At 42.8% G+C, this 22,029-nt stretch overlaps 1 protein-coding gene across 2 annotated transcripts in view; it reads left to right on the top strand.

Annotated features, from left to right (window-relative positions):
- The window catches only part of apbb2a (amyloid beta (A4) precursor protein-binding, family B, member 2a), a 35,238-nt gene extending 14,208 nt beyond the window's left edge, over positions 1–21,030 (top strand). For both annotated transcript variants that reach the window (XM_080466125.1, XM_080466126.1), the window contains exons 9-14: positions 13,360–13,474; positions 15,975–16,050; positions 18,021–18,101; positions 18,216–18,331; positions 18,420–18,602; positions 19,111–21,030. In XM_080466125.1, coding sequence (XP_080322251.1) covers positions 13,360–13,474; positions 15,975–16,050; positions 18,021–18,101; positions 18,216–18,331; positions 18,420–18,602; positions 19,111–19,287 — 748 coding nt within the window. In that variant the 3' untranslated portion in view covers positions 19,288–21,030. The remainder of the gene's footprint in view (positions 1–13,359; positions 13,475–15,974; positions 16,051–18,020; positions 18,102–18,215; positions 18,332–18,419; positions 18,603–19,110) is intronic.
- Positions 21,031–22,029: the final 999 nt, after the last annotated feature.

The raw sequence follows: 22,029 nt of genomic DNA, 5'->3' as shown, positions 1-22,029 counted from the left end.
CTGCTGTGTTTGTGTCGAGGAAATAACACGTGTCCAAGCTCCACTTTCATTCATTATCCTTCCCTTTATATTTCCTATCCTACACTTCTCAGCCTCCTGCTGTTGGCTTAAATCTGTACTCTCTCTCTCTCTCTCTCTCTCTCTCTCTCTCTCTCTCTCTCTCTCTCTCTCTCTCTCTCTCTCTCTCTCTCTCTCTCTCTCTGGATAGCCATCATGATCAGGTGTAGGGATGCATCGGAGTCACTAAGACAAGTGTGAGATGTTGGGGGAGTCAAGTCAGGAAAAAATAAATAAATGAAAGTGAAATAAAAAGAAAGATGAAGTAAGCACGGGGTGGATTGAAAGAGACAGGATTAAAGTGTCTTGGATGTGCTGCGGGGATTTTTCACAGTTTGTTTGATATAGCGCTCAGTGCGTGTGCGTGTGCATGTGGGTGTGCGTGAGCATGCGTGTGCGTACGCGTGTGCATGCGTGTGCGTGTGAAATCTGCAGAGCACAAATGTGGCATGTACATCTCGTGCTTCCCACTTGGGTGGGAGGACATACCCCAAATGTGTGTATGTAATTACGAATGTGTGAATGATGAATCGAGCTGGATGCATATGTGGAGTTTCCTTCTATCTACTGCTGTCTACTATAACAAGGAGAGAAGGAGGAGGAGGAGGAGAGAGGAAGATGAAGGATGAGCAAGGAAACACTAAGCGTAGAAGCAAAAAGGCAGAGTGAAATGATTTATGACATTTGGTGCGCAGGTCCTGCTTGTTTTCTTACCCTTGGCATGTGGCACTTAGTAACATTGAAACTATGCTGAAAACCTGTGAATATATGTATTTAGTAGTACTTTGCTGCCCGGGAGGGTTTTTTTTTCCGCTACTTAAGTGAAATAATACTACCTCCCTTCTGTAATTGGTCAGTAGGCAGATGTGTAAATGCACACACCAGCACAAACACTAAGCTACACACTAATTCCACAATTCATTCATATTCATTAGTCGGCAGCAGTGGGACTCTGCTTGCTGATTCCCTCCAGCCTCCAGTCCGCCGCTGACCTTCTGCAGACAGCTGTGGCATGTCGAGGTGAGGAAAGAAGAGGAGTGGAGACATGCAAGCCTCTCGTATCATAAATTTTTCAATGCTCAACACACTCCAGCGATCTCCCCCATTTATGTCTATGAAGTGCGTTTGTGTGTGCACGTTTGGCTGTGCGTCGGCCAATCTTCAAACTCCTGCAGCCACAATGTGCCTGCAGGATATCTGCTGATGTGAAGACTCCCTGTAGCCTTAATTAACATGCAAGACCCCTGCGACGGCCCACCGGGACGGAGCCCGAACACCTCAGCCCACTCGATAGACGCCAAAGTGATTGATGGCCTTTCCTCCCCACTCCGGCTCCGATTTGAGCCCTATACCAACATCTCCTTCTCCTTCTCCCTCTCCTCGCAAGTCACCGCTCCGTCACATCTGCTCCTTCCATTTACCCACAATGCATCACTCCCACTTCTCCACACACGTCCACGAGGCTCTTGTCAGGTCATGTCCGCCCCCCCATCCCAGAAACCCTCATTCTCCAAAGTGTCATGATGACGGCAGAAGCTGCGTCCATCTCTCTCTCTCTCTCTCTCTCTCTCTCGTCTCTCTCTCTCTCTCTCTCTCTCTCCAGACCAGCTGCCACATGTCACACACACACACACACACACACACACACACACACACACAAACAAACACACAAACTCTGAATTATACATACAAAACTAATAAAAACAGCGATTTTTTTTATCCTGTGTTTAATTTATCTTCAGGTCTCTTCTCTTTCTTTCTCTTCTTTCTTTCTCACATTAGCATTGTTAGGCACACCTGCTGTAATCCCTGTCCTCCTGACAGATTACTCCTCCTGTTCCTCTTATAGATTTCCTCCCTTGCCCCGCCAGCCAATAAATCTCCTCCCGATAAAAACCCTCTCTGGTCTGGGTCTTGTCGGCCAGAGAAGTGAGGTGATGCTGATGTCCGCTGGTCATACAAGAAGGACCCCGGTGCAATCACTGTCTGCCTGTAATCCCTCAATTCATTCACACTGCAGACAGAGAAAATAGGGACTGTGAGATTAATACATCTGAATGCCCTAATCTTTCAAGTGGACTTTTCATGATCTTTTTTATTGCTTGCTGCTGATGTCTACGGTAATGGAGAGATTAGGTTCACTATCTCTTACAATAGGTAACTAGTCATCAGTTATGTTGGAATCAGCTCACATTTTCTCTGACCAATCAAATATTTTCTAGCTTACAGCTCAACATCATAAGACGTTGAATTCGAAATTGCAAAAATGTTGCAAGAAACAAGCATAAACTGATAAAATACAGTGTGAGGTTGGCATTCGCTCACGTTAGTTGACCTTAATAATCTGGCATTATTGACTCTGTTAAGACCGATGAGTCAAACTTGATGAGTGAACGCTTTGTTGGCCTACCATCATTATTTAAACATTATTTAAAATTCCTGTGAGGAAGAACACAAACACAATCAGACTTGAATCTAATATACAAAGTTTTCTTCTCATATTATTAAATATTTTTCTTTTGATTGTGTTAATTCATAATGATAACTTGCATCCCAGAAAAAGAGGTCAAAAGGCCCACTATTCCATTTTTCTAAAAGTGAAATTGTCTTCCTATGAGCTCTTCTCCTAAAAAAAATCACTTATTTCCCGCTTGTAAGAAAAAAGTTTTATTTTGTCTTTGATACGATTTAACATCAACACTTGTAGCAAACTTCTTTGCAATCAACTATTTTAGCAATTGACTAATTCCAGTCATCAAAGCTCATTAAGGTCCATTCATCTCAAATAATCTGGCTTTCTAATGGTATAATGTCTGTCACCAAAAAAAAAAAGAATCCATCTATACTTAAATCTTTTTGGGTGTACATTTACACATGTCAATGCAAATCAGAGATCAGAGTGAAGGTCCACAGTCTTTCTTACGAGCAGGAAAAAGGCAGGAACTCACTGAGCTACAAAACACACACGCCAATTGATTCTGTTCACATAAACCAATAAATGCTAGATATTTGTCTGTTCTTTTTTAAAGTAACATGTTAAAGAATAGCTGAGAGAGAGAGAGAGAGAGAGAGAGAGAGAGAGAGAGAGAGAGGCTACATTATTACTATACTGTATGTGCAGAACACATAATGATTTATGGCTCATGCAGCTAATTAGGTTACGCATGCAAACAGTATGATATGAAGTTTACTGTGAGTAGAGCTTAGAATAACTCCTCACTAACTCATATCAAATCCCCACGCACTCTGCTGCACACGCACACTCACACACACACACACGAATGGGGGCGTCCCACTGATGTGACATCTCACTGAGGCTCTGTCTGAGTCGAGAATATTGGCGTTTATGTACAAATCTGCACACACACACACACAGACATGCTCACACACTCCCACACATGCACTCCAGAGCAGTGTGATGTATAAATGATCAAGAGTGGAGCGAACAGCAGGGCATCATCTTCCTCCCTCCCATCCAGAAGCTCTTTTTCTCACCCCTCGTCCCCCGTTCCCCACGTACGCTCTCCGCATCTTCCTCTCGCTCCCACCCACCCGGCTCTGCTCTTAAATATGTAATGAAATATGACGAGTGTTGACACACGGGTACTGTGTGTGCCTCTTCTGCATGTTGCCCCTCCCTCCACGGTTTGCCTCTCTGCCACGACGAACGCCTGGAATTGGGTCACAAAGCTGCATCAACATAAGCCAGGGTCACGTGTGTTTCACTAAAACACCATTTTCACCATCAGCGCTGTGCGCTTTCTTCACAATTAGACAGATACTGATGACAAATCAAATCGAGGCTTTGCAGGCAGTAACGTTTGCTTTGTGTGTATGTGTGTGTGTGTGTGTGTGTGTGTGTGTGTGTGTGTGTGTGTGTGTGTGTGTGTGTGTGTGTGTGTGTGTGTGTGTGTGTGTCGTGTTGCGGGGGGGGGGGGGGGGGGCCTCTTCGGGCCCCGGGTATTCATTTTGCTGCTCATCTTGGTGCTGTAAACAAGTTTACGGTGTAGAGAGGTAATTACGCACCGACATTTTACATTAGGCCTAATGACTGTGGGCCATGACTAATTCACCGGGTCGCAGAGGGGTTTGTCCCACTTATTGTCACACACACACACACACACACACACACACACACACACACACACACACACACACACACACACACACACACACACATATACACACACACACGCACGTGGGCTCAAAGTACTGCAGTGCCACTGTTGGATAGACGAAACTTTACTGCTTTCAGGTGCCTACAAATTAGCTGTAAAATGCAGTTTTCTGGATTCTTCAAAGTGCTTCAGTTTATCGTTTCTTCACTCCTGGTGTCGAGGTTTCATTTGTAACTCAGTGCAACAACGCACTCAGTTGGAGTCGACAACAGGCTTTGGGGCCTTTCTGTGTGGAGTTTGCATGTTCTCCCTGTGAGCCCTGGCTTTTTAAAAAAGCCTTTTCTTAATTGTGCTTTTCTTTCCTTGGCCTACCTTTGTTTTTATTTTCTCTTTAGCACTTTGAGATTGTTTAAATGTAAAGTGTGTTCCAAATAAAATGTATTATTTATTTATTTTCTTTTCCCCTCAGGGTACTCGGTTTTCCTCACACACTCTAAAAACAAGAATTTCAAGTGTATTGGTGATTGTGAATTTGCTTGTACGTGTGAGGCTTTCTGTTTTGTCTTTGTTTGCCCTGTGATGGGTTGGTGAACATTATTGTATGTACACACTCACACACAAGAAGTAACTTTACTATTATAAACAAACAAAATGTCATGAAACATTATGTGCCGCTTTAGTTATGGTCGCATCAGAGGCTCAATGGTGGTACCCCCTCAAGCCCATGTGATCTGATCGGCCACGATGTGTTCCCCTTAATTCTCATTTGGTGTCATTCACGTCAATCATTCTGTAAAAACTGAATTAAAATAGTAATACTCTTAATAATTTGACCTGGAAGTGCAGGATGAGCCTTATTATGTCTTTGATTTCTCTAATCAGACAATTCAGTTTTTTCCATGTAAAAAAACGGAAAAAAGTGTGATGAAATAGTGTTTTGCTCCACTAAAACTGATTCTGTTGAGTAGCTAAGAAAATGCACAGATAAGAGCAATGCAAGCAGGGAGTCATGTCCAACCTAATAATAACCTTGACAGAGGACAATTATGAAATCAGATTCAAACGTTTTACACATTGGAAATAATTACCTCAGCCAATAAAATCCAGATGAAGAAATAATTACACAAACTGAATTGAGTGATTTAAAGAAATCGCTTTGTATCTAAACATTAAAGAGAGACGTCGGTGGCAGCCTTCATCTTTATCACTTTATGAAATCCCTCTGCAAACTCTCATGTCGGTCGGTAAGCGCCACATGCAATAAATCAAGGAATGAACAAGAAATACGCTCCTTCAATAAATGCAACAATAATAGAAAAATGGCATGGAATAACCATTAATCATTAAGCCGTAAGAAAATAAGACTTGTAAAATGAAGAAAGCGATGGTTGTGGGTCTGTTTTTTTAAATGTCCTTTTGTCATTACAGGGATCAATTTTGAAAATGTAGTACTGACTCAGCTTTAATTAACATATTGGATATCTAACCCAACTGTAAATACCTGACGATGCACCATAACGTGGCATCAATACTGCTGTAAAACTGAGCTAATTTCTGTCAGCAGGTTTGTACAGTGCCATTAATGGCTCTGTAAAATGTGCTCCTCGCACCTCCTCCGACTGGTTTTATCTGGGAGCTTTATGACCTTTTATTTCATCCACATACTCAAGATTACAGTGAACTACACTTAAATTCAGTAAAGAGCAACAGTTGCTGTTTTCTAAAAACATAATAATGGGCACTCAGGGGTCTAATATTAAAAGAAAAAAAGAAAAGAAAGGAACCTTCGCAGGTTTTAATGTTTATCAAGTTTGGACGAGTGAAAATACACACAGATTACCACGGTCAAACAAAACACTTTGAAAGTGTTTGCAAATCGAACGACTGTACTGTATACTTCCTGTCCCCGCATGTGAACGAGGCACTTTAGAGGTATTGATAAGTATTGATATTGCTGTAATTGTCAGACTCATTGTGAGGAACTCCATCTTAAGTAATGGGAAAGTGTGTGTGTGTGTGTGTGTGTGTGTGTGTGTGTGTGTGTGTGTGTGTGTGTGTGTGTGTGTGTGTGTGTGTGTGTGTGTGTGTGTGTGTGTGTGTGTGTGTGTGTGTGTGTGTCTTAGGCTGATTGTCACATTGCCACGAGCGCTTAAAAAGGAAAACGGACACGAGGAGGTAATAATTGGATAAAAACCAAGCGCGGATAAAGAAAAAAAATACCTGAATGTTGTTTTAAAATTCTCTTTGCTGTGTGATGAAAGGGCTCTCCTCTTAATGATCATCCAGCTGTTTCGCTGCTGCAACACCTGTCAGAGTTCAGTCTGGAGCTCATCCACTTTGGACTCCAGCCAACATCACAGCACCGCCAGTAATTATAGTTACCAGTTGTTTGGTAGTCAATAAGGATAACGTACAGTACACACACACACACACACACACACACACACACACACACACACACACACACACACACACACACACACACACACACACACACACACACACACACACACACACAGATTCACCTGGTCTTCACTCCCTCCTTCTCCACGTTTTGCTGACAGGAGTCACAAGTGCTTCTCTCCTCAGACTTTCTCCTCAGACATCTCAAATCAGCCTTCTCCTGCGCAATTAGCATATGTAAGTGCATTACCATAGCGGGCAGCGCTACCCAGACACTCTGTAAAGCTGTTTGATAATTGAAGTCTGTGTGAAGCCTGTGTGCTGTCACGGTGCACTGTGTGTGTGTGAGTGTGTGTATGTGTGTATGTGTGTGTGCGCGTGTGTGTGAGACAGATGGTTTGGAGGAGACAGGAGTCTCTGCTGAGTGATACTGGAAACTGCAGAGCAGAAGAAAGAACACCAGAGCAGGCTTGGGACCAGTTCCATTTGTGTTGTTTTCACTGCCTCTTAAAAAATCCTCTTTTACTGCACAGTGGTGGGACGCTTCGCTTTTATTGCAGCGTTTTAGCACCAGACGATGCACCGGGAAGTTTCCCTCTTTACGGTTTTCACAACAACTTGAATTTAAATAATAGACTACGATCAAACTGAAATAGTGTTTTATTAAATTATTCAGGATAATTTACGGCAAGAAGTCAACAGGCCCAACAACAGCCTTGAAACTATAATACTTCATTTATTCATCGCCTTGCGGCTGTAATATTTCTCATTTTTGTGGATGAATAAATAATGCGAATTAATGCATTTCTATTTAGATATCTAGCTGTTTTTGTGTAATTAGATTGTTTTTGTTTTTTGCAACAAATAGATAATCATTTACAAAAATAATTCAATTTAATGCACTTTACATACTCAGGTTGTTCAATATTATAGTCTGAGACACACAAGCAGTGGTTTTCAAAGTGTGGGCAGTCCTCCATATCAGGTAAAACAAATTGCATTTCAAAAAGCAAACTGAATAGAACCATGGTAAATGTGGGACTGTAAATGGTAGTATTAAGTAAATGCAACCGTAGACAATTATTAAAATGAGGCGATTCAGATGATTAAAACAGCGAGTTACTTCAACTGTTTTGCGCTGACAGTTTCAGCTGACCTCAGATATTTTGTGAGTTTCACAAATGCGGAGCAGAGACACTAAAGACCGCTTCAGCTTGATTGAGCTTCATCCTGAAGACAAAGAAAACCGGTTTCAGATAATGAGAGGGGGTGTGGATGATCCATAAATTGCCAGTAAATCAGAAATGTATGTTGGGGATTTAACTTTTTCCCCCAGATGGACTATTACTTTCATTTCTTGAGAGGAAATCATTATTAAAGAATAAGTGGAGGGGAAAGGCTATAACTATTTTTTTTATAAAAATGTGATTTATACTGTAATTTGCCTCAAAGATAATGGAGACAAATGAAAATACATCAGAGTAATGAGCGCAGAGCACTGGAGTCGACAACAGCGAGCAGTGGATGAAGGAGATACACTCACATCTACGGCCAGTTTAGGGTCACGCATCAACCTCATCAGCATGTTTTTGGGGGGGAAAAAAATCATTGTACCTGGTGTAAAACCCACGCATGCAAAGGTACAACATGCAAACTCCACACCGCTCAACACTGCTTCAAGTCTTGGTTGCAGCTGACATCTGTTTAGTTTAATTTAATTAGCATTGAATGAAACTTTTAATAGTTATTCTGCATCAGACGGCTGCATTTTTCCTCACGTTCTTTTTGTCACACACACGCTTCTAGTCATCCGCATTTGTCAGCAGCGACTGATATTCCTGAATGCTCAGCAGGGATTCGTTTACAGATTCGGGAAATTTTTAACTTTAAACTGAAAAACAAGGAAAAAATGGAAACGATTCAAGCGTGAAATTTGACAAACCTAAGCCGTGTTTAAGCCTGCGAGGGCGGGACTCTCCTCCAGCTGGAGTTTTTACCCGTACGCACGGCGCTGTTTGTACTACTGATGGTGGGTGATGACTGATGTCGGAGCTGCAGACACTGAAAGTTCTTTGGGACTTTTCTCAAACCCAGTTCACCGCACGCCGGCAGCCGTGACCTCATTTACTCTCCGAGTTGTACGCAGCCTCTCCAGCCGCGCCTGCCTCACAGCCATCGGGATCAAAGAGAGATTGGTAGTAGTCACTCAGGCTTCCTTTATAGAGCTCTGGAAATATGTGGAGCGCAGAGAGAGAAGAACGAACACAGGAGTGGTGGGAGTCTTGCTTTAACGCATCTCTGTGCTTTGGTGCATTCATACCTTTCATCTCGTGCCTCTTTTTACCTGTTTTTTTTTTTCGTTCTTTTTTTCATTTTTTTGATATTTTCCACCTCCTCCTCCGCCATCCATTCCCCAGTAGGTCTTACATCTCGTTTCTATTTTGCTCTGCTACGCTCTTCCACCTTTTCATTCTGGCTCTCTGGCCTCCTGCTTTCATCACACTTCTGCCTGGAGATTTTATCTCTCCATCCCCTCTGCTCACCTTCCTGCCAGAATCTCCTCCGACATGGCTGAGGTCCGTGTGTTATTCATCCCGAGCTTTGGATGATTTGTTGCTATCCCTGTATCCCAAAGATGCCCAAGTACCTCCCTCCTTCGGTGAACGCTTCTGGTAATTCCGTTTTCTCGACATTATTAGTCGCTGCGCTCATTACAATTCAATAGTGTTCTTCTCCTACTCTCCTGTCCGAGGCCTGAAGGTGAGCTGGTGTCTGTTTCAGAGCAACAGGGTCACTGCCTGTCTCCACAGTCCGAGCCAGTAGCTGCAGATGAGATGTAATATGTACAGAAAGAGACGCGGAGCTTCAAGAAATGTATGTCAAGGCTGACAGAAACCCGATAGAATAAGTATACTATCAGCTGAACTGGAGTGGTGTCATAGCTCTTCGCTTGTGTGTCAGATTTCTTCTCTGAATTAAATAGTGTCTATATAATGAACCTGATTTGTTCTTCAGCTCTGCAGTTTCCTTTAGAAAAGTGTTTCTGTTGCTACACGGATGGATGGATGGATGGATGGATGGATGGATGGATGGATGGATGGATGGATGGATGGATGGATGGATGGATGGATGGATGGATGGATGGATGGATGGATGGATGGATGGAAGTGTGTCTCATCGGCTTGTACTTAATTCTTCCGGTCATGACCAAAAGTTCAGGACCACAGGTGACGTGATGATTGAGTACAAGTGTGACTGGTGCGATTAGGAGAAATTGTTGGCGGTTTTGACGGTGTGGCGCTCTGATCTGGATTTTTCATGTGGTTCTTCTACCAAACCGACTTCAAATGCAAATTGATTTCAGAGATGAAGAACAGTTTGTACTTCCGAGGTAAATGAAGACCAGCTTTTTAAGCCATTCAGAGGTTTGACACTGAAATTTGATTCCAGCAAAGTGCCAGACAATGATTGGAGTCTGCTTTTCTGGAGCACAAGATAAAAGAATTGGGAAACTTCAAAGATGATGAACGAAAAACTCGAGGAAAATTGCACCTGATACAGAAAATACATACATGTGTATAACAGTGTCCCGCAGCCGTAGCTGATGTTGCCTCTGTGTGTCTCTCTGTGTGGGCATTTAGTATCAGGAGTGTGGCACCAGCTGTTTGGAAAGTGGTTTTAGCAGCAGGTTTGATGTAGTGACACAGAAGGCAAGATTCACGTTTGAAATAATCTGACAGCCACACATACACACACACACACACACGCACATGCACATGCACGCACCTATAAAAGCCTGCTCATAAGTGGCTCGTGATAAAAATCAAAGGCTCTCGGTGTTTGAATTAGCCCTCTGTTCTTTCTGCAGCATGTGCCTTTTTTGTGACGTTTCTCATATCCGAATATCACAGGCGATATCACGCGCAGCTGTGATGAGTATCACTGTTGATGTGAATCATCCGGCGTTGCACCTTCCTTCCCTTTTCGAGGGGGTTTCTCTCCGTTGTGAAAGGAAAGCCCACGTGAGGGGAAGAGTGAGAGAAGGAGAGAGCTGAAAGAAGATGAGAGAGCAACAGCAAAGGGATAGAAGATAAAGATTGGTGGGAGGAAAAGGAGGCTTGAAACGGGGGGTGAGGAGTGGAGAAGCAGCAGTAACAAGGTGTTTGTGTGTAACATGGGAGTATGCGTGCGCCTTGCGCAGAAACATGTCATAATGTAGCAGAATGCTAATTCACTGAACACACACACACACACACACACACACACACACACACACACACACACACACACACACACACACACACACACACACACACACACACACAGAGGAGGAAGACTGAAGTGAAACAGTGCCGTCTGTTTATGACTCCATATGTTCTGTGTAATAACATTGCTGTGATTCTTTTATTTGCTCTTCCTATACCTTCCTCATTTTCTTCTTTTCCCATAATAAATTTATCTCTTCCTACCCTCAGAACTGCCCGTATTTCACTCTTTTTTCTTCTTTATCTTTAACACAGTTATTGTTTCTATACCTTTTAATTGCATTCTTTCTAATTAGTTTTTTTTTTAACACACCTGTCCTTTCTTCCCCCTTCTGCTTCCCGGGACACAGAGAAAGGTAACTGCTTCTCGTGGTCTGCTTAAATAGGATCTTTCTTCTTCATTGTTTCCAATAATTGCTGTGTCACACATCCCACCCACTGTGCAATCATACCTGTCGCTCCAGGCATCGAATCAGTGACCTCGCTCCTTCCAGAATCACTGTTGCTCCTTAGAGCAGCGACTACTGGAGGTCTAAATCACTGACGTTAAATCATCAGCGAGTGAGACACAAGGCTACAGGCTATTTCCTATTAAGAGTCGCATGCTGTTTTACAGCATTTTGATCTCCCATTGAGGGTACAGAAGTAATAAAAGAACCATTTGTAGTATGCGAGGCAAGGCCACTCGTGCTGCTTTGGTGACGCACTGCTCAAATGTCCCTGAACGAAGTGCAGTGGACAACGCACACACACACACACTCAGTCACACATCCTACCCCACTTTCCTTCCCGGCCACAGGCGGAGAACATTATCGACCCAAAGTGTGTGAGCACACAATTAAGCAGAGGAGACAGGCCGGATAATGGACTCATAAACACAAAGAGCCTGCTGTGATAAATGCCAGCTGTGTTCGCCATATTTCTGCTGGCATCTATGGTTATTCTGGTGCGTGTGTGTGTGTATGGGTGCGCATATGGTGACCCACTGCCATCCTGTTGGCTTCTCTTCATGTCCACACTCGCCCCTCTCACTCTGCATTGTCTGATTACTCTGTCGTTTGTGTCACGGCTGGAAACACATCCTCCCACCTTTTGTTCTCCAGCTTGCCTCACCTGTTAACGAGGAAAGGAACGTGCCTATCTTTCATCTTGTCTTTGTGTGTGTGTGTTTGTGTGTCTGTGCGGTATTTCCCTCATGCAGATGATTTTCATCTGCCGCCCACACTTTGCATAAAGTTTCCTTCTCCGAGGAGCTTCCCCCTCCTCAGTTTTACCCTCAAACTCCTCATTTTTCTCTGCCATGTGGCACCACTGTGACGCTCTTGGCATGTAGTTTCCTTGGGCACTGTGTTACACATCTGCTTCTGTGTGTATGCATATGACTGTGTTTCCGTGTGTGTGCCAGAAATAGTGAGAATTATTTTCAGGGCACGACACTTGACAGAAACCTGATATTTAGAAGTTGAACAGTGAACATGAAAGACGCTATAAATATTATATTCTTCCTAAATCCCTATTGGTGAACAATTAATTAAAGCAATGCCTGCAAAGCTGAAGGCAGCCTGCAAATCACACAAATAATTCAGATGCAATTTCACAATAAATGAAGAGCTAATTAGACCACAGCTTCAATAGTGTTGTTAAAGAGGTCTATAACTGTAATGATGCAAAATGAGGGAAAAACAATTTACCTGTCATTTCTTACTTTTGTGACCTATTGGCAACTTTCCTATTACTGGATATATTTTAGCTCTTGCGCTCAGGGGAGAGGCGAGAAAGTTCTTGTTTCAAAACAGAAAACAAGTCCAAGGACGGGCTTTCTTGATGTCTGCAGTGAGTCACCTCCTAACAGTGTATGCAGAAGAGAAAGAAGATGTAAAACTCACTGCAGTAGAGCAGCCTTCCATAGCAGCAATGAGGAAAAATGAGCTGGGACACTGCGCCAGGCCGCAAATGGAAAGTAATCAAGATATTTTCCAACACTCCAGATAGAGTGTCGAACAAACTCAACAAAAGGAAAATGCTGAGGGACATAAAATACAATTTGGCGATTGTGTCTGCATATTGTCCCCCCAAACTAAGAGCCTTCTGGGAGGCATTTGAGGCCCATAAAGAACAATTTGATCATAATATCTAATAATGTTCAAAGGTGGCTTTCCAAGGAATAATACCAGGAGGCCTGTGGATGAGAATTATAATCTGTTTGCTTAATATTTAGCTTTCCCAGATGAATTCAACCGAGGTGCATCAAACCGACACATAAAAACATATGGGATTGTTGTATGAACGTGTCATTGCAACACAATACAAAAATATTAGCTTGTGTACTGTTATTTACCCTCATTCTACCTCAACACATACTTATAACATATACTTTACAGAAATTTAAATTGAATTGATTTTACAGACATCGGTGTGATACTGAAGGTCAAAAGAAAAAACGCATTACTTAAACACTCTCTCATCTGCATTAGAAATGTATACGTGACAGTTCCTGTGTCTTCTGTCCACTTCAGGGATTTTGCCTATGTGGCCAGAGACAAAAACACTCGGGTGTTGAAGTGCCACGTGTTCAGATGTGATACTCCCGCTGCCGCCATCGCCACGAGTCTCCACGAAATCTGCTCCAAGGTGGGTGTCATTACTTCACTGCTGCCGCATGAATGAGCTTATCTGCCGCTCTGAAACAAGCTATCAAGCTTTATTAAGAACCTCCATTACAGAGAGAAAGAGAATCTTTTTTTCTGCTGATGCAGTTCGGGATCGCTGCTTTCCAACGCTGTAACTTATATGATTCTCGTATATGCATGATACAGAAAACCAACAGTGTTACATGCAAGCGGAGTAACGTCGCCCTGATACAATTTTACCACATATTTACCTGAATCATGTGAACAACGAGGAGCAAATAAGAGCACTTTCACACTAAGAAGATAACGTGCAATCGAAAGCACATAAGCACTCACTTGAAAAGAGCTTTTCAGGGTTGTTGTTTTTTTTTGGCAGCTGTCTGTACACCACTATTGGTTGACGTTGGTCAGAAACACAACAGATTTGGCATGCCTTTGTTTTACAGGGAAATTAGCCTCTATTGTCTCTAACTTACTATCAAATCCTGCTAATCTCTCTAATACTGGCAGTTTTCGCTATTGTAAGCACTAAAATCCCCAAAATGGGCCACTTGAAATCCTAATCAGACTTGCGAATTTTCCAACCGTGTAAAAACTAAATTCTCGTTCCAAGTTTCGATGTCTGTTTCCCTCTCTTTTCAACTAAAGTTTGTAACTTTACATGAATTATAGCCATATATAGTACAAGCAGTGAAAATCTCATGAGTGCCCGTGAAGGGTTTTGCTCTGCGCTCATGATCGAACCGCAGCAGTTGTCGCAGTTAACAGCTGGTGAGTAGCTCTGTGGAAAATTGCATTTTTGCCACACCACACTCCACCTTCCTATGTCTCTTTTTTCTCCTGGAACCCCAAGCTACCGGGATGGATGGATGGATGGATGGATGGATGGATGGATGGATGGATGGATGGATGGATGGATGGATGGATGGATGGATGGATGGATGGATGGATGGATGGATGGATGGATGGATGGATGGATGGATGGATGGATGGACGGATGGATGGATGGATGGATGGATTGTCAGGAGCTGTGTATTGTATTGTTTCTTGAAGACAGAGTAATAGATGGTGTCATTTACATGTGAAAAAAAGGTTCAGCTGTGTCCGGCAGAATGTGTTTTACTTACAGTTTGAATTAACCGTGGAGCTCAACACTTCAATCGCATCACTGTGCACATCGGCTAAAATGTTGGGCTGAGAGTGAAAGTGTATCCATTCTTCCACCCATCCACGCATCTTCTATACGTAGTTTACCTAGACCACGTTTGTACACGTTGTGTATTGTTTGAATGAAAAGTTACTGTGAAAATGGATCGCAAGTCCATCACAACGCTCAGACACACAGTGTGTCGCTGTTTTGTGGGGCACTTTGTGGGTATGATGCATTTCGTAGACACTCAACCTTCTCAGCTATATTTATCTAACCCTAATCATAGTCCTAACCTTATTGTAGCCTTAGCCCTTAAACCACATGCTCACCCTAAAAACATAAGCCCTCCTTTATGGACCCAGAAAGATGGACTATGTAAATAGTTTTCAAGGCCCCAGAAACACATGACCGAAACTACACACTCGCATGTATTTTAGAGTCATCAAATAACCTTAACAGTATGTCGCTGTATGCAGTTTTATCCATTGTGGAATTAAAGAAAGACTTGTTTAAGGGCTTTTTGCCTTTGCATCACACATACAGCCAAATACACAGGAAATAAAATATCATTCAGTCTTCAGCCCGGCAGTGACCTTGTTAGGAAAGACTCTACCTGGAACTACAGATCCTCCCCTTAAGAGGCATGTTGACCCATTTAGATTTTTTCTTATTTCTTATTCTAAATTAAAGGTAGAGTGTGTCTTAGTGTGTCTGTGTGTGGCCAGGACATCTCACAGCTTCAAACAGGGTATTTTAAACACAGTAGTATTTATTTTTTCTTTCTTTACTGCAGGGGAGAAACTTGGTGACCTGAGTCTTGCAGCTGTGCAGCACGTTGAGTGGGCCTCCCTCGTGCGTGCGCGCATGCGTGCGTGTGCACGTGTATATGCATGCGTCTTCTTGCATGTTCCCCTGTGAGCAGAGTTGCAGACTCACCATAGACTTTGATTAATGACACCTACAATTAATCAAGTATCTGTAGCAGGGGAAGGGTGCAGTGGCTCAGTGCAGGGGCCATGCAGATTATTCAACACGCCTGAAAGAGCGTGTGTGTGTGTGTGTGTGTGTGTGCTGCAGCAGGAGAGAAAAATGTAAGGAAATAAAGGGGGAAACTCTATCTACTGTGAAAAATGTCAATTTGGAAGAGAAATGTTTGATGTTCTATATTTTTCTTATTACCTTCACTGTCCAGCAAGCAGAAATCTGTCCCGAGTCGTCTGCACTCGGTTTTCCTCTTCTCAATTCTTCCTCAAACTTTTTGTCTCCACTTTCATCACTCTTCCTTTTTTATCTTTTTTTTATGTTGTTCCTCACTCGCTCTCTCTGTCTCTGCCCTCTCTTTCGTCTTTAGATTATGGCTGAAAGAAAAAGTGCCAAAGCTGCTGCTGGCAGCTCCTCACAGAACGGCTCCGACGTGCCCCTACAAGGTGAGCGCCAACACGAGTGTGTTCATCAACTTCTCGGGGCATTGCAGTGACTTACTCACTTACAAACTCACCTCAGCTATGACGTAGTCCCAGACAAACAAGTGATTAACTGATTTTGGGTCCTTACAACAGACACGATTACTGTATATCATGTTAACACCAACGTGAGTTAGTGTCAGTGTAAGTTAGTTCTACCCGACGGAGGAGGTTTTCCTACAGTGATGACATTTACACAACCTTAGACTTAAAGTCTTCACCCTAAAATTTAATGGCTCACTTTATGGGTCTTTTTGTTCGAAGAATTTTCCTCTTTGATTTTGGTCTGTAAATCTACTACACAGAGCGAGCAGATACAGACACACTGTTTTTCAATGGAAGCGGGATCCGTTTCTGTCGCGTAATGGAAAATCTGGGTTGGTCAGCCTACGTTTGGCTGTGGCGATTTCTTCCAAAACTAAACTCATGTGTATGTTTCTGGGTTTCTTAACAACCTTGCCGCCTCAGGAATAACCTAAGTTAATGGAAAAGACAGCCGTGCCTGGTTGAGTTACAGATGAACAGTGCTGACTTAAGAGCAGCTCCTCGCTCAACAACCACAGAGCTTTATCCTCACAGCACTAATTCTATTCACTGTTTTCCATTTTGCTAATTCCTACTTGCTTGTTCCTCTCAGTGCCAACTAATTACGGGAAGACAGAGGAAAAAGCCCCAGTGTGATCCACGGCTATAACTTCAGCTGGTGTGTGGATTCAGAGTGTGGGGGGAAATGGAGCTTCAGCATCAGAATATAAAAGAACAATATCGGCTCCTCACTTACAGAGGCAGTCGACCTCATTAAATCCCAATTAGTGTTTTCTTTGAGTCAAGGCCTGGTATTCCTCGGCTCTCCACCCCAACCCCTTGATCAAAGAACTTATTGGTAATAGATCCCTCACATCTTTTATCGCTGCAATTTTGCTTGAACTTATGTGCTGTTAATATAAAAACAATTGATATCCAGTGAGATCTTGTGGTTGATGGGCGAGTCATTTAGCCCCCGAGAGAGGCTGTAGCTGGCTTTTCAGCGAATGGAAAACAGTTCCTGTCCTCATCTGGATTAGATATCCTCGGGGTAACTGCTAGTGCACAATCCTGTACTGGGACACAGTTGCGGAGATTAGTACCAAATGATTTGGGATGAGTGCCAGCGCTAGGATAATGGCCCTGCTGTCCTCATTGGATCTGGCCTGTCTAAGCTGTACTGTAAAAGAATTAATGGAGGAAGAACCTCTCATAGTTTATTGATCATGTAACCACAGTTCGTAGAGATTTAGCGCGGCGCTGAATTTATGAGATATAAAAGTACAATTATGTACCAAAACTGGGCAAAAGTTTATATACCTCATAGAGTGCTTTAGTAATATCACAATGATGTGTGTGGAAATGTAAAAGAACTACGCTATACTGTTGTCATAATCATCCAGAAGAAGTAAACATCCTTAACAAATATTATCTCTATCTTTCTGACCTTTATAGCATTGTCTTGCCTTGTCTAACACTTGTAAACTTCATTTCTTGGTGGGTTAAAGGTGAGTCCCCAGGGGCATAAAATGTTAACATTTGTGCTGATTGAGATTCTGGTGATACAGCCCACATGATCGTGTTCATTCATTGTGTATGACAGCCTTTCATGCCTACAGGGCGTTTGATAAGAAGGCGCAGCTGGGTTTTCATGCAGAAAACCACCCTGCTCTGGGATCTTGTGTGCCTCGGCCTTTTTTCCATGCCTTAATCATGTCAGCCACACCCGGAAAATATTAAAATATTCAGCAATGTTTGTTTACTTCTCTACTTTAAGCCAATTATCATGTGTGGACATCTCTTTTGAAAAAGATCTTGCCGTATTTTCCAAATTTCAGCAGGCACTCTGTTTATGCATACATTTTAAAGTGTTTATGGATTGTTTTTTTGTTTTTTTTTACCCTTTGCAGAGTTCCCCATGCCAAAGACAGAGCTGGTGCAGAAGTTTCATGTGCACTATCTGGGTATGACATCTGTGTCTCGACCGATAGGTAAAGCTGAAGTCACACTTGAAAGCATGTACACGTTATAAGACAGTCTGGCTGTTCTAGTGAACGCCTTGTCTACTCGCGCACTCTGACAACTACTGTGTGTTTTGTCCCCAGGTATGGATATCATAAATGGGGCAATAGAAAACCTCCTGTCATCCACAGGCAAAGAGGACTGGACTCCTGTCACACTGAGTATTGCTGACACCACTGTGGCTGTAATCAAAGAAAAGGTAGGACTCAGTGTGTGAACACGTGACTTAAGAGAGTAGGAAGAAATATCTAATGCGAGTCTGATTGTCCTGTTTGATGGCTGCGCAGGAGGAGGAAGAGGAGGCACTGGTGGAGTGCCGCGTTCGATTTTTGTCCTTCATGGGTGTGGGTCGGGATGTGCATACATTTGCCTTCATAATGGACACTGGGAGCCAGCATTTCCAGTGCCATGTGTTCTGGTGCGACCCCAACGCTGGCTGCGTGTCTGAGGCTGTGCAGGCAGCTTGTGTGGTAAGCTCTGAAGCTGAAGAACAACATTCAGACATAATATAGAGTTCTTATCCGCTTTGTTTTATGATAGTCTGAGGGAGACTTTTGAGTACTTTTACAGTGAGCATTGCATACAATAGTTTTCTTTAGCATTAGCTTTTTAAATTGCATTCACGTGCATGTATTACCATAGAGAAGAGGAGTTTTCAAAGTTTGCAGGGATGAGCATCCCTCACTCTGCTTGAACCTCATTACACTCTTCACCTCTCACACCTCTCACATGTTTAAACTCACTTAGTACTTTCATGTGTATTGCTGCTATTCTCATTATAATATATGACAGTCAATGGCTGTCAGAATCGATAGAAAAAATATATAAGATATCTCCTGATGCTGGGTAGATGATTTTAATTTCAAATATGTGGTAAGTGTTTGTATTTCGTTTTTAACTGTAACATAAGATTGTACACAGAAGGCTATACTATCGAAAGGTTAAAATGATATCATTACCATGTCATCTCCTCCTCAGCTCCGCTACCAGAAATGTCTGGTCGCTCGACCGCCCTCCCAGCGTGCAGGCTCCTCCACCTCGCCCTCTGCGGACTCAGTGACCCGGCGAGTGACCACCAGCGTGAAACGCGGCGTCCAGTCTCTCATAGACACTCTGAAAACCAAGAAACAGCCGTCAGAACTCCCCCAGCAATGACCGTCACTGCTGACCACTTGCACCACCACCACCACCACCCCTCGCAGCCTGGAAGCCACTCACGCTATCGCCACGACGACACTTAATCCGTACCAGCCGTGGTAACCAATGGTGTACATACAGCATAACAAATCTCACCGCAGACGAAGGAAAGAAGAGCAGTCATCAAACATGCCAGATGATAAAAGATCCATCAGCCAGAAAACACGCCTGTTATGTGTGAAGTGAGGATAAGTCGGTGTCACTGGTTGAACTTTGACCTTTGAACGCTGTCCTGTCCAAGCGGAACTCACCTTCTACACGTGAAATTTCTATAAAAAAAAAAAAATCGAATAAAATAAAAAAAGGATGGATTACCTGAACCGTGCAAGCTCCAGACAGGATGCAGGATTTACCCCAGAAGAAGAAAAAAAAAAGATGACATTTCTACTCACAGAGTTGTTATGGAGCCACTCATTGGTTTACTCATTCTTCCTTCCATCTCTGTGTCTTTTTGAACTCGTGGTTCGGGTTGAGCTACAGCGACCCTCCATGAGGAAAAAAAAAAAAAAAAGCCATTGTCCTGCTGAGATGGGATTGTGACGGGTGAATGAAAAAAGAAGCCAAGAGCAGAATGATGAGACACGTCTTGAGCCTCCAAGTTCCCATCAAATGGCAGAGAATGTTTCAAACCCTTCGATGAAGAAGACAAAACATTTTCATCTCATGATGAACAAAGTGATTGTAATAAGGTGTTTGTAAATGATTGTATGTAGGAAGAGAGTATTTAGGGCAGAAGACTTGCAGATGTAAGAAAGAGGGACGAGGATGATGGCAGAAAATGAAGTTGGGGGTATTTTGCATGTTTTTGTGATTGGGATACATTTTATGTTGGTGAGTAAAGGGTCCCTCTAAAAGGACTGGTGAACATGTAAAAAAAAAAAAATTTAAATACATACTCTCAGCACAATTCATCTCCACTTGATCATGACTGGATTTACACTGGCGCTAAAAATTCTAATCTCTTCCCAACCCACGCCTAAACAAGGATACTCTTCGCTCCATTTACAAAAAATACAGTCGAGGCTTGTCATTTTATTATTTACTTTACATTCTTAAATGGAGGGTTAAATGAGAAGCGGATAGTTAAACGATTTTTATTGTTTTATGAAGCTTTAAATGAGTGAGGATTGTAATTTTTTTTGCATTTAAAATGTAAAAAAAATAGAAATTAAAACTCATGCTTAGAAATGTCACAAGTTCCTCAGGAATCTTTACAGATATACCCATGATTTATGTAAAATGCAAGAAATTCCAAATGCAGGCTTTGACTGGCAGAGCTGAAGCAGGTTTGGTTAAATGAGAACAGCAGCACACGATACTGTTCACTAAGACCACGTAGAAGAGATCAAACCTGTGTTATACACTAAGGATTAACTACATATATGTGCTTTTCCTAAGTCAATCCAGCCGGTGTACTCCCACTCACTAAAGAAAAGTAATGCACACACACACACACACACACAAATACGCACAACCAGCAGTAAAAACGTCTGCTGTCACTCGTTTTAAAAACTTTTTACAATGCTCTCATGGCTCGAGGCCGACGTCTGCATTCAAACGTGAACCATGAACGCAGTCTGATCGAGATGACAAACTTAAACCCAACCAGAGAGATGCTACAAATCATTTCATTTCTGTTCGTCACCCACCTCTACACCATGTAAATGTAATCTGTTGTGACAATAAATGCATTACCAAATGAAAAAAAAAGAAGCTTCTTGGTTATGTCCTTTCACTTTTTATATATTTTTTATGTTAGTGGACCCTCGTGCTATTGGTACTCTTGTGAAGTGACATTGAAATGATATTGCCCCAGTACCCTGGAAATTACCAGTTTAATTAGAGTCAGACTGTGGCAAGGTTGTTCTTTATAGCACATAAAGACACAATAATAATGACCTTGTAATAATGGCTCTAGAATCGTGCGAGGTTATGTAACAGTCACGTGCTCGGAGTCGTTTGGCAGCTCAGTAACACTGTAGTCATGTTGATGCTCAAAAATAAATAGTCGTGACTTCACTCAAAGCTGTATGTAGCAGTTAGTTCGTGATTCTTATTGTGTTAGAGTTTCTGAAGACAAAACCGGGGACGGGATTTGTCCACAGTGTCCTTGGAAAGACAAGTAGGGGGGTGAATGCGGGACACAACCTGAGCCGATGTTTTCCTCTTGGTGTAGCTGAGGCTGGAGATGGAGAGGTTGTTCTTGGGTGAGAAGGAACCCGGAAAGTTAAGAGGCGGAAAGGCGAGCACCACAGGCCTCAGCACCTCCTGATGGGCTCGACGGGGACGTACAGCTGGGGCCACGGGGGTGGTGGGAGGAGGAGGAGGGGCGGGAATCAGAGCGGTGGTGGTGGTGGAGGTGGTAATGGCAGGTTTAGCGTCGAGGAAAGGAGAGATGCTTTGGGTTGCTGGGCGGCTTTCTGGTTGGGTTGAGGAGGAAGAGGAGAAGGAGAAGGAGCTTGTGCTTCCTTGTTTGAGGTATGAGATGGTGCTCAACACGCTTCTCTGTGAGAGCATTGGTTGTTTGGGTTTCACTGGAAACAAAAAGAAATGGGAGACTAGTTCACTGTTATTAAAAGAATTAGAAAAAAAAAAAAAGATTTCCACCAGGTACACTGATCCCCTCTCAGAGTGCAAAGACAATCATCCCCGGCTAATGTTTTACTCTAAATGTCCCATAGGTGTAAATTTAATATGACA

Source organism: Lipophrys pholis, assembly GCF_963383615.2.
Source record: "Lipophrys pholis genome assembly, chromosome: 6".
Taxonomy (NCBI): Eukaryota; Metazoa; Chordata; class Actinopteri; order Blenniiformes; family Blenniidae; genus Lipophrys; species Lipophrys pholis.
The sequence above is the reverse complement of the archived record's forward strand: the minus strand, read 5'-3'. Positions and strand labels throughout refer to the sequence as shown.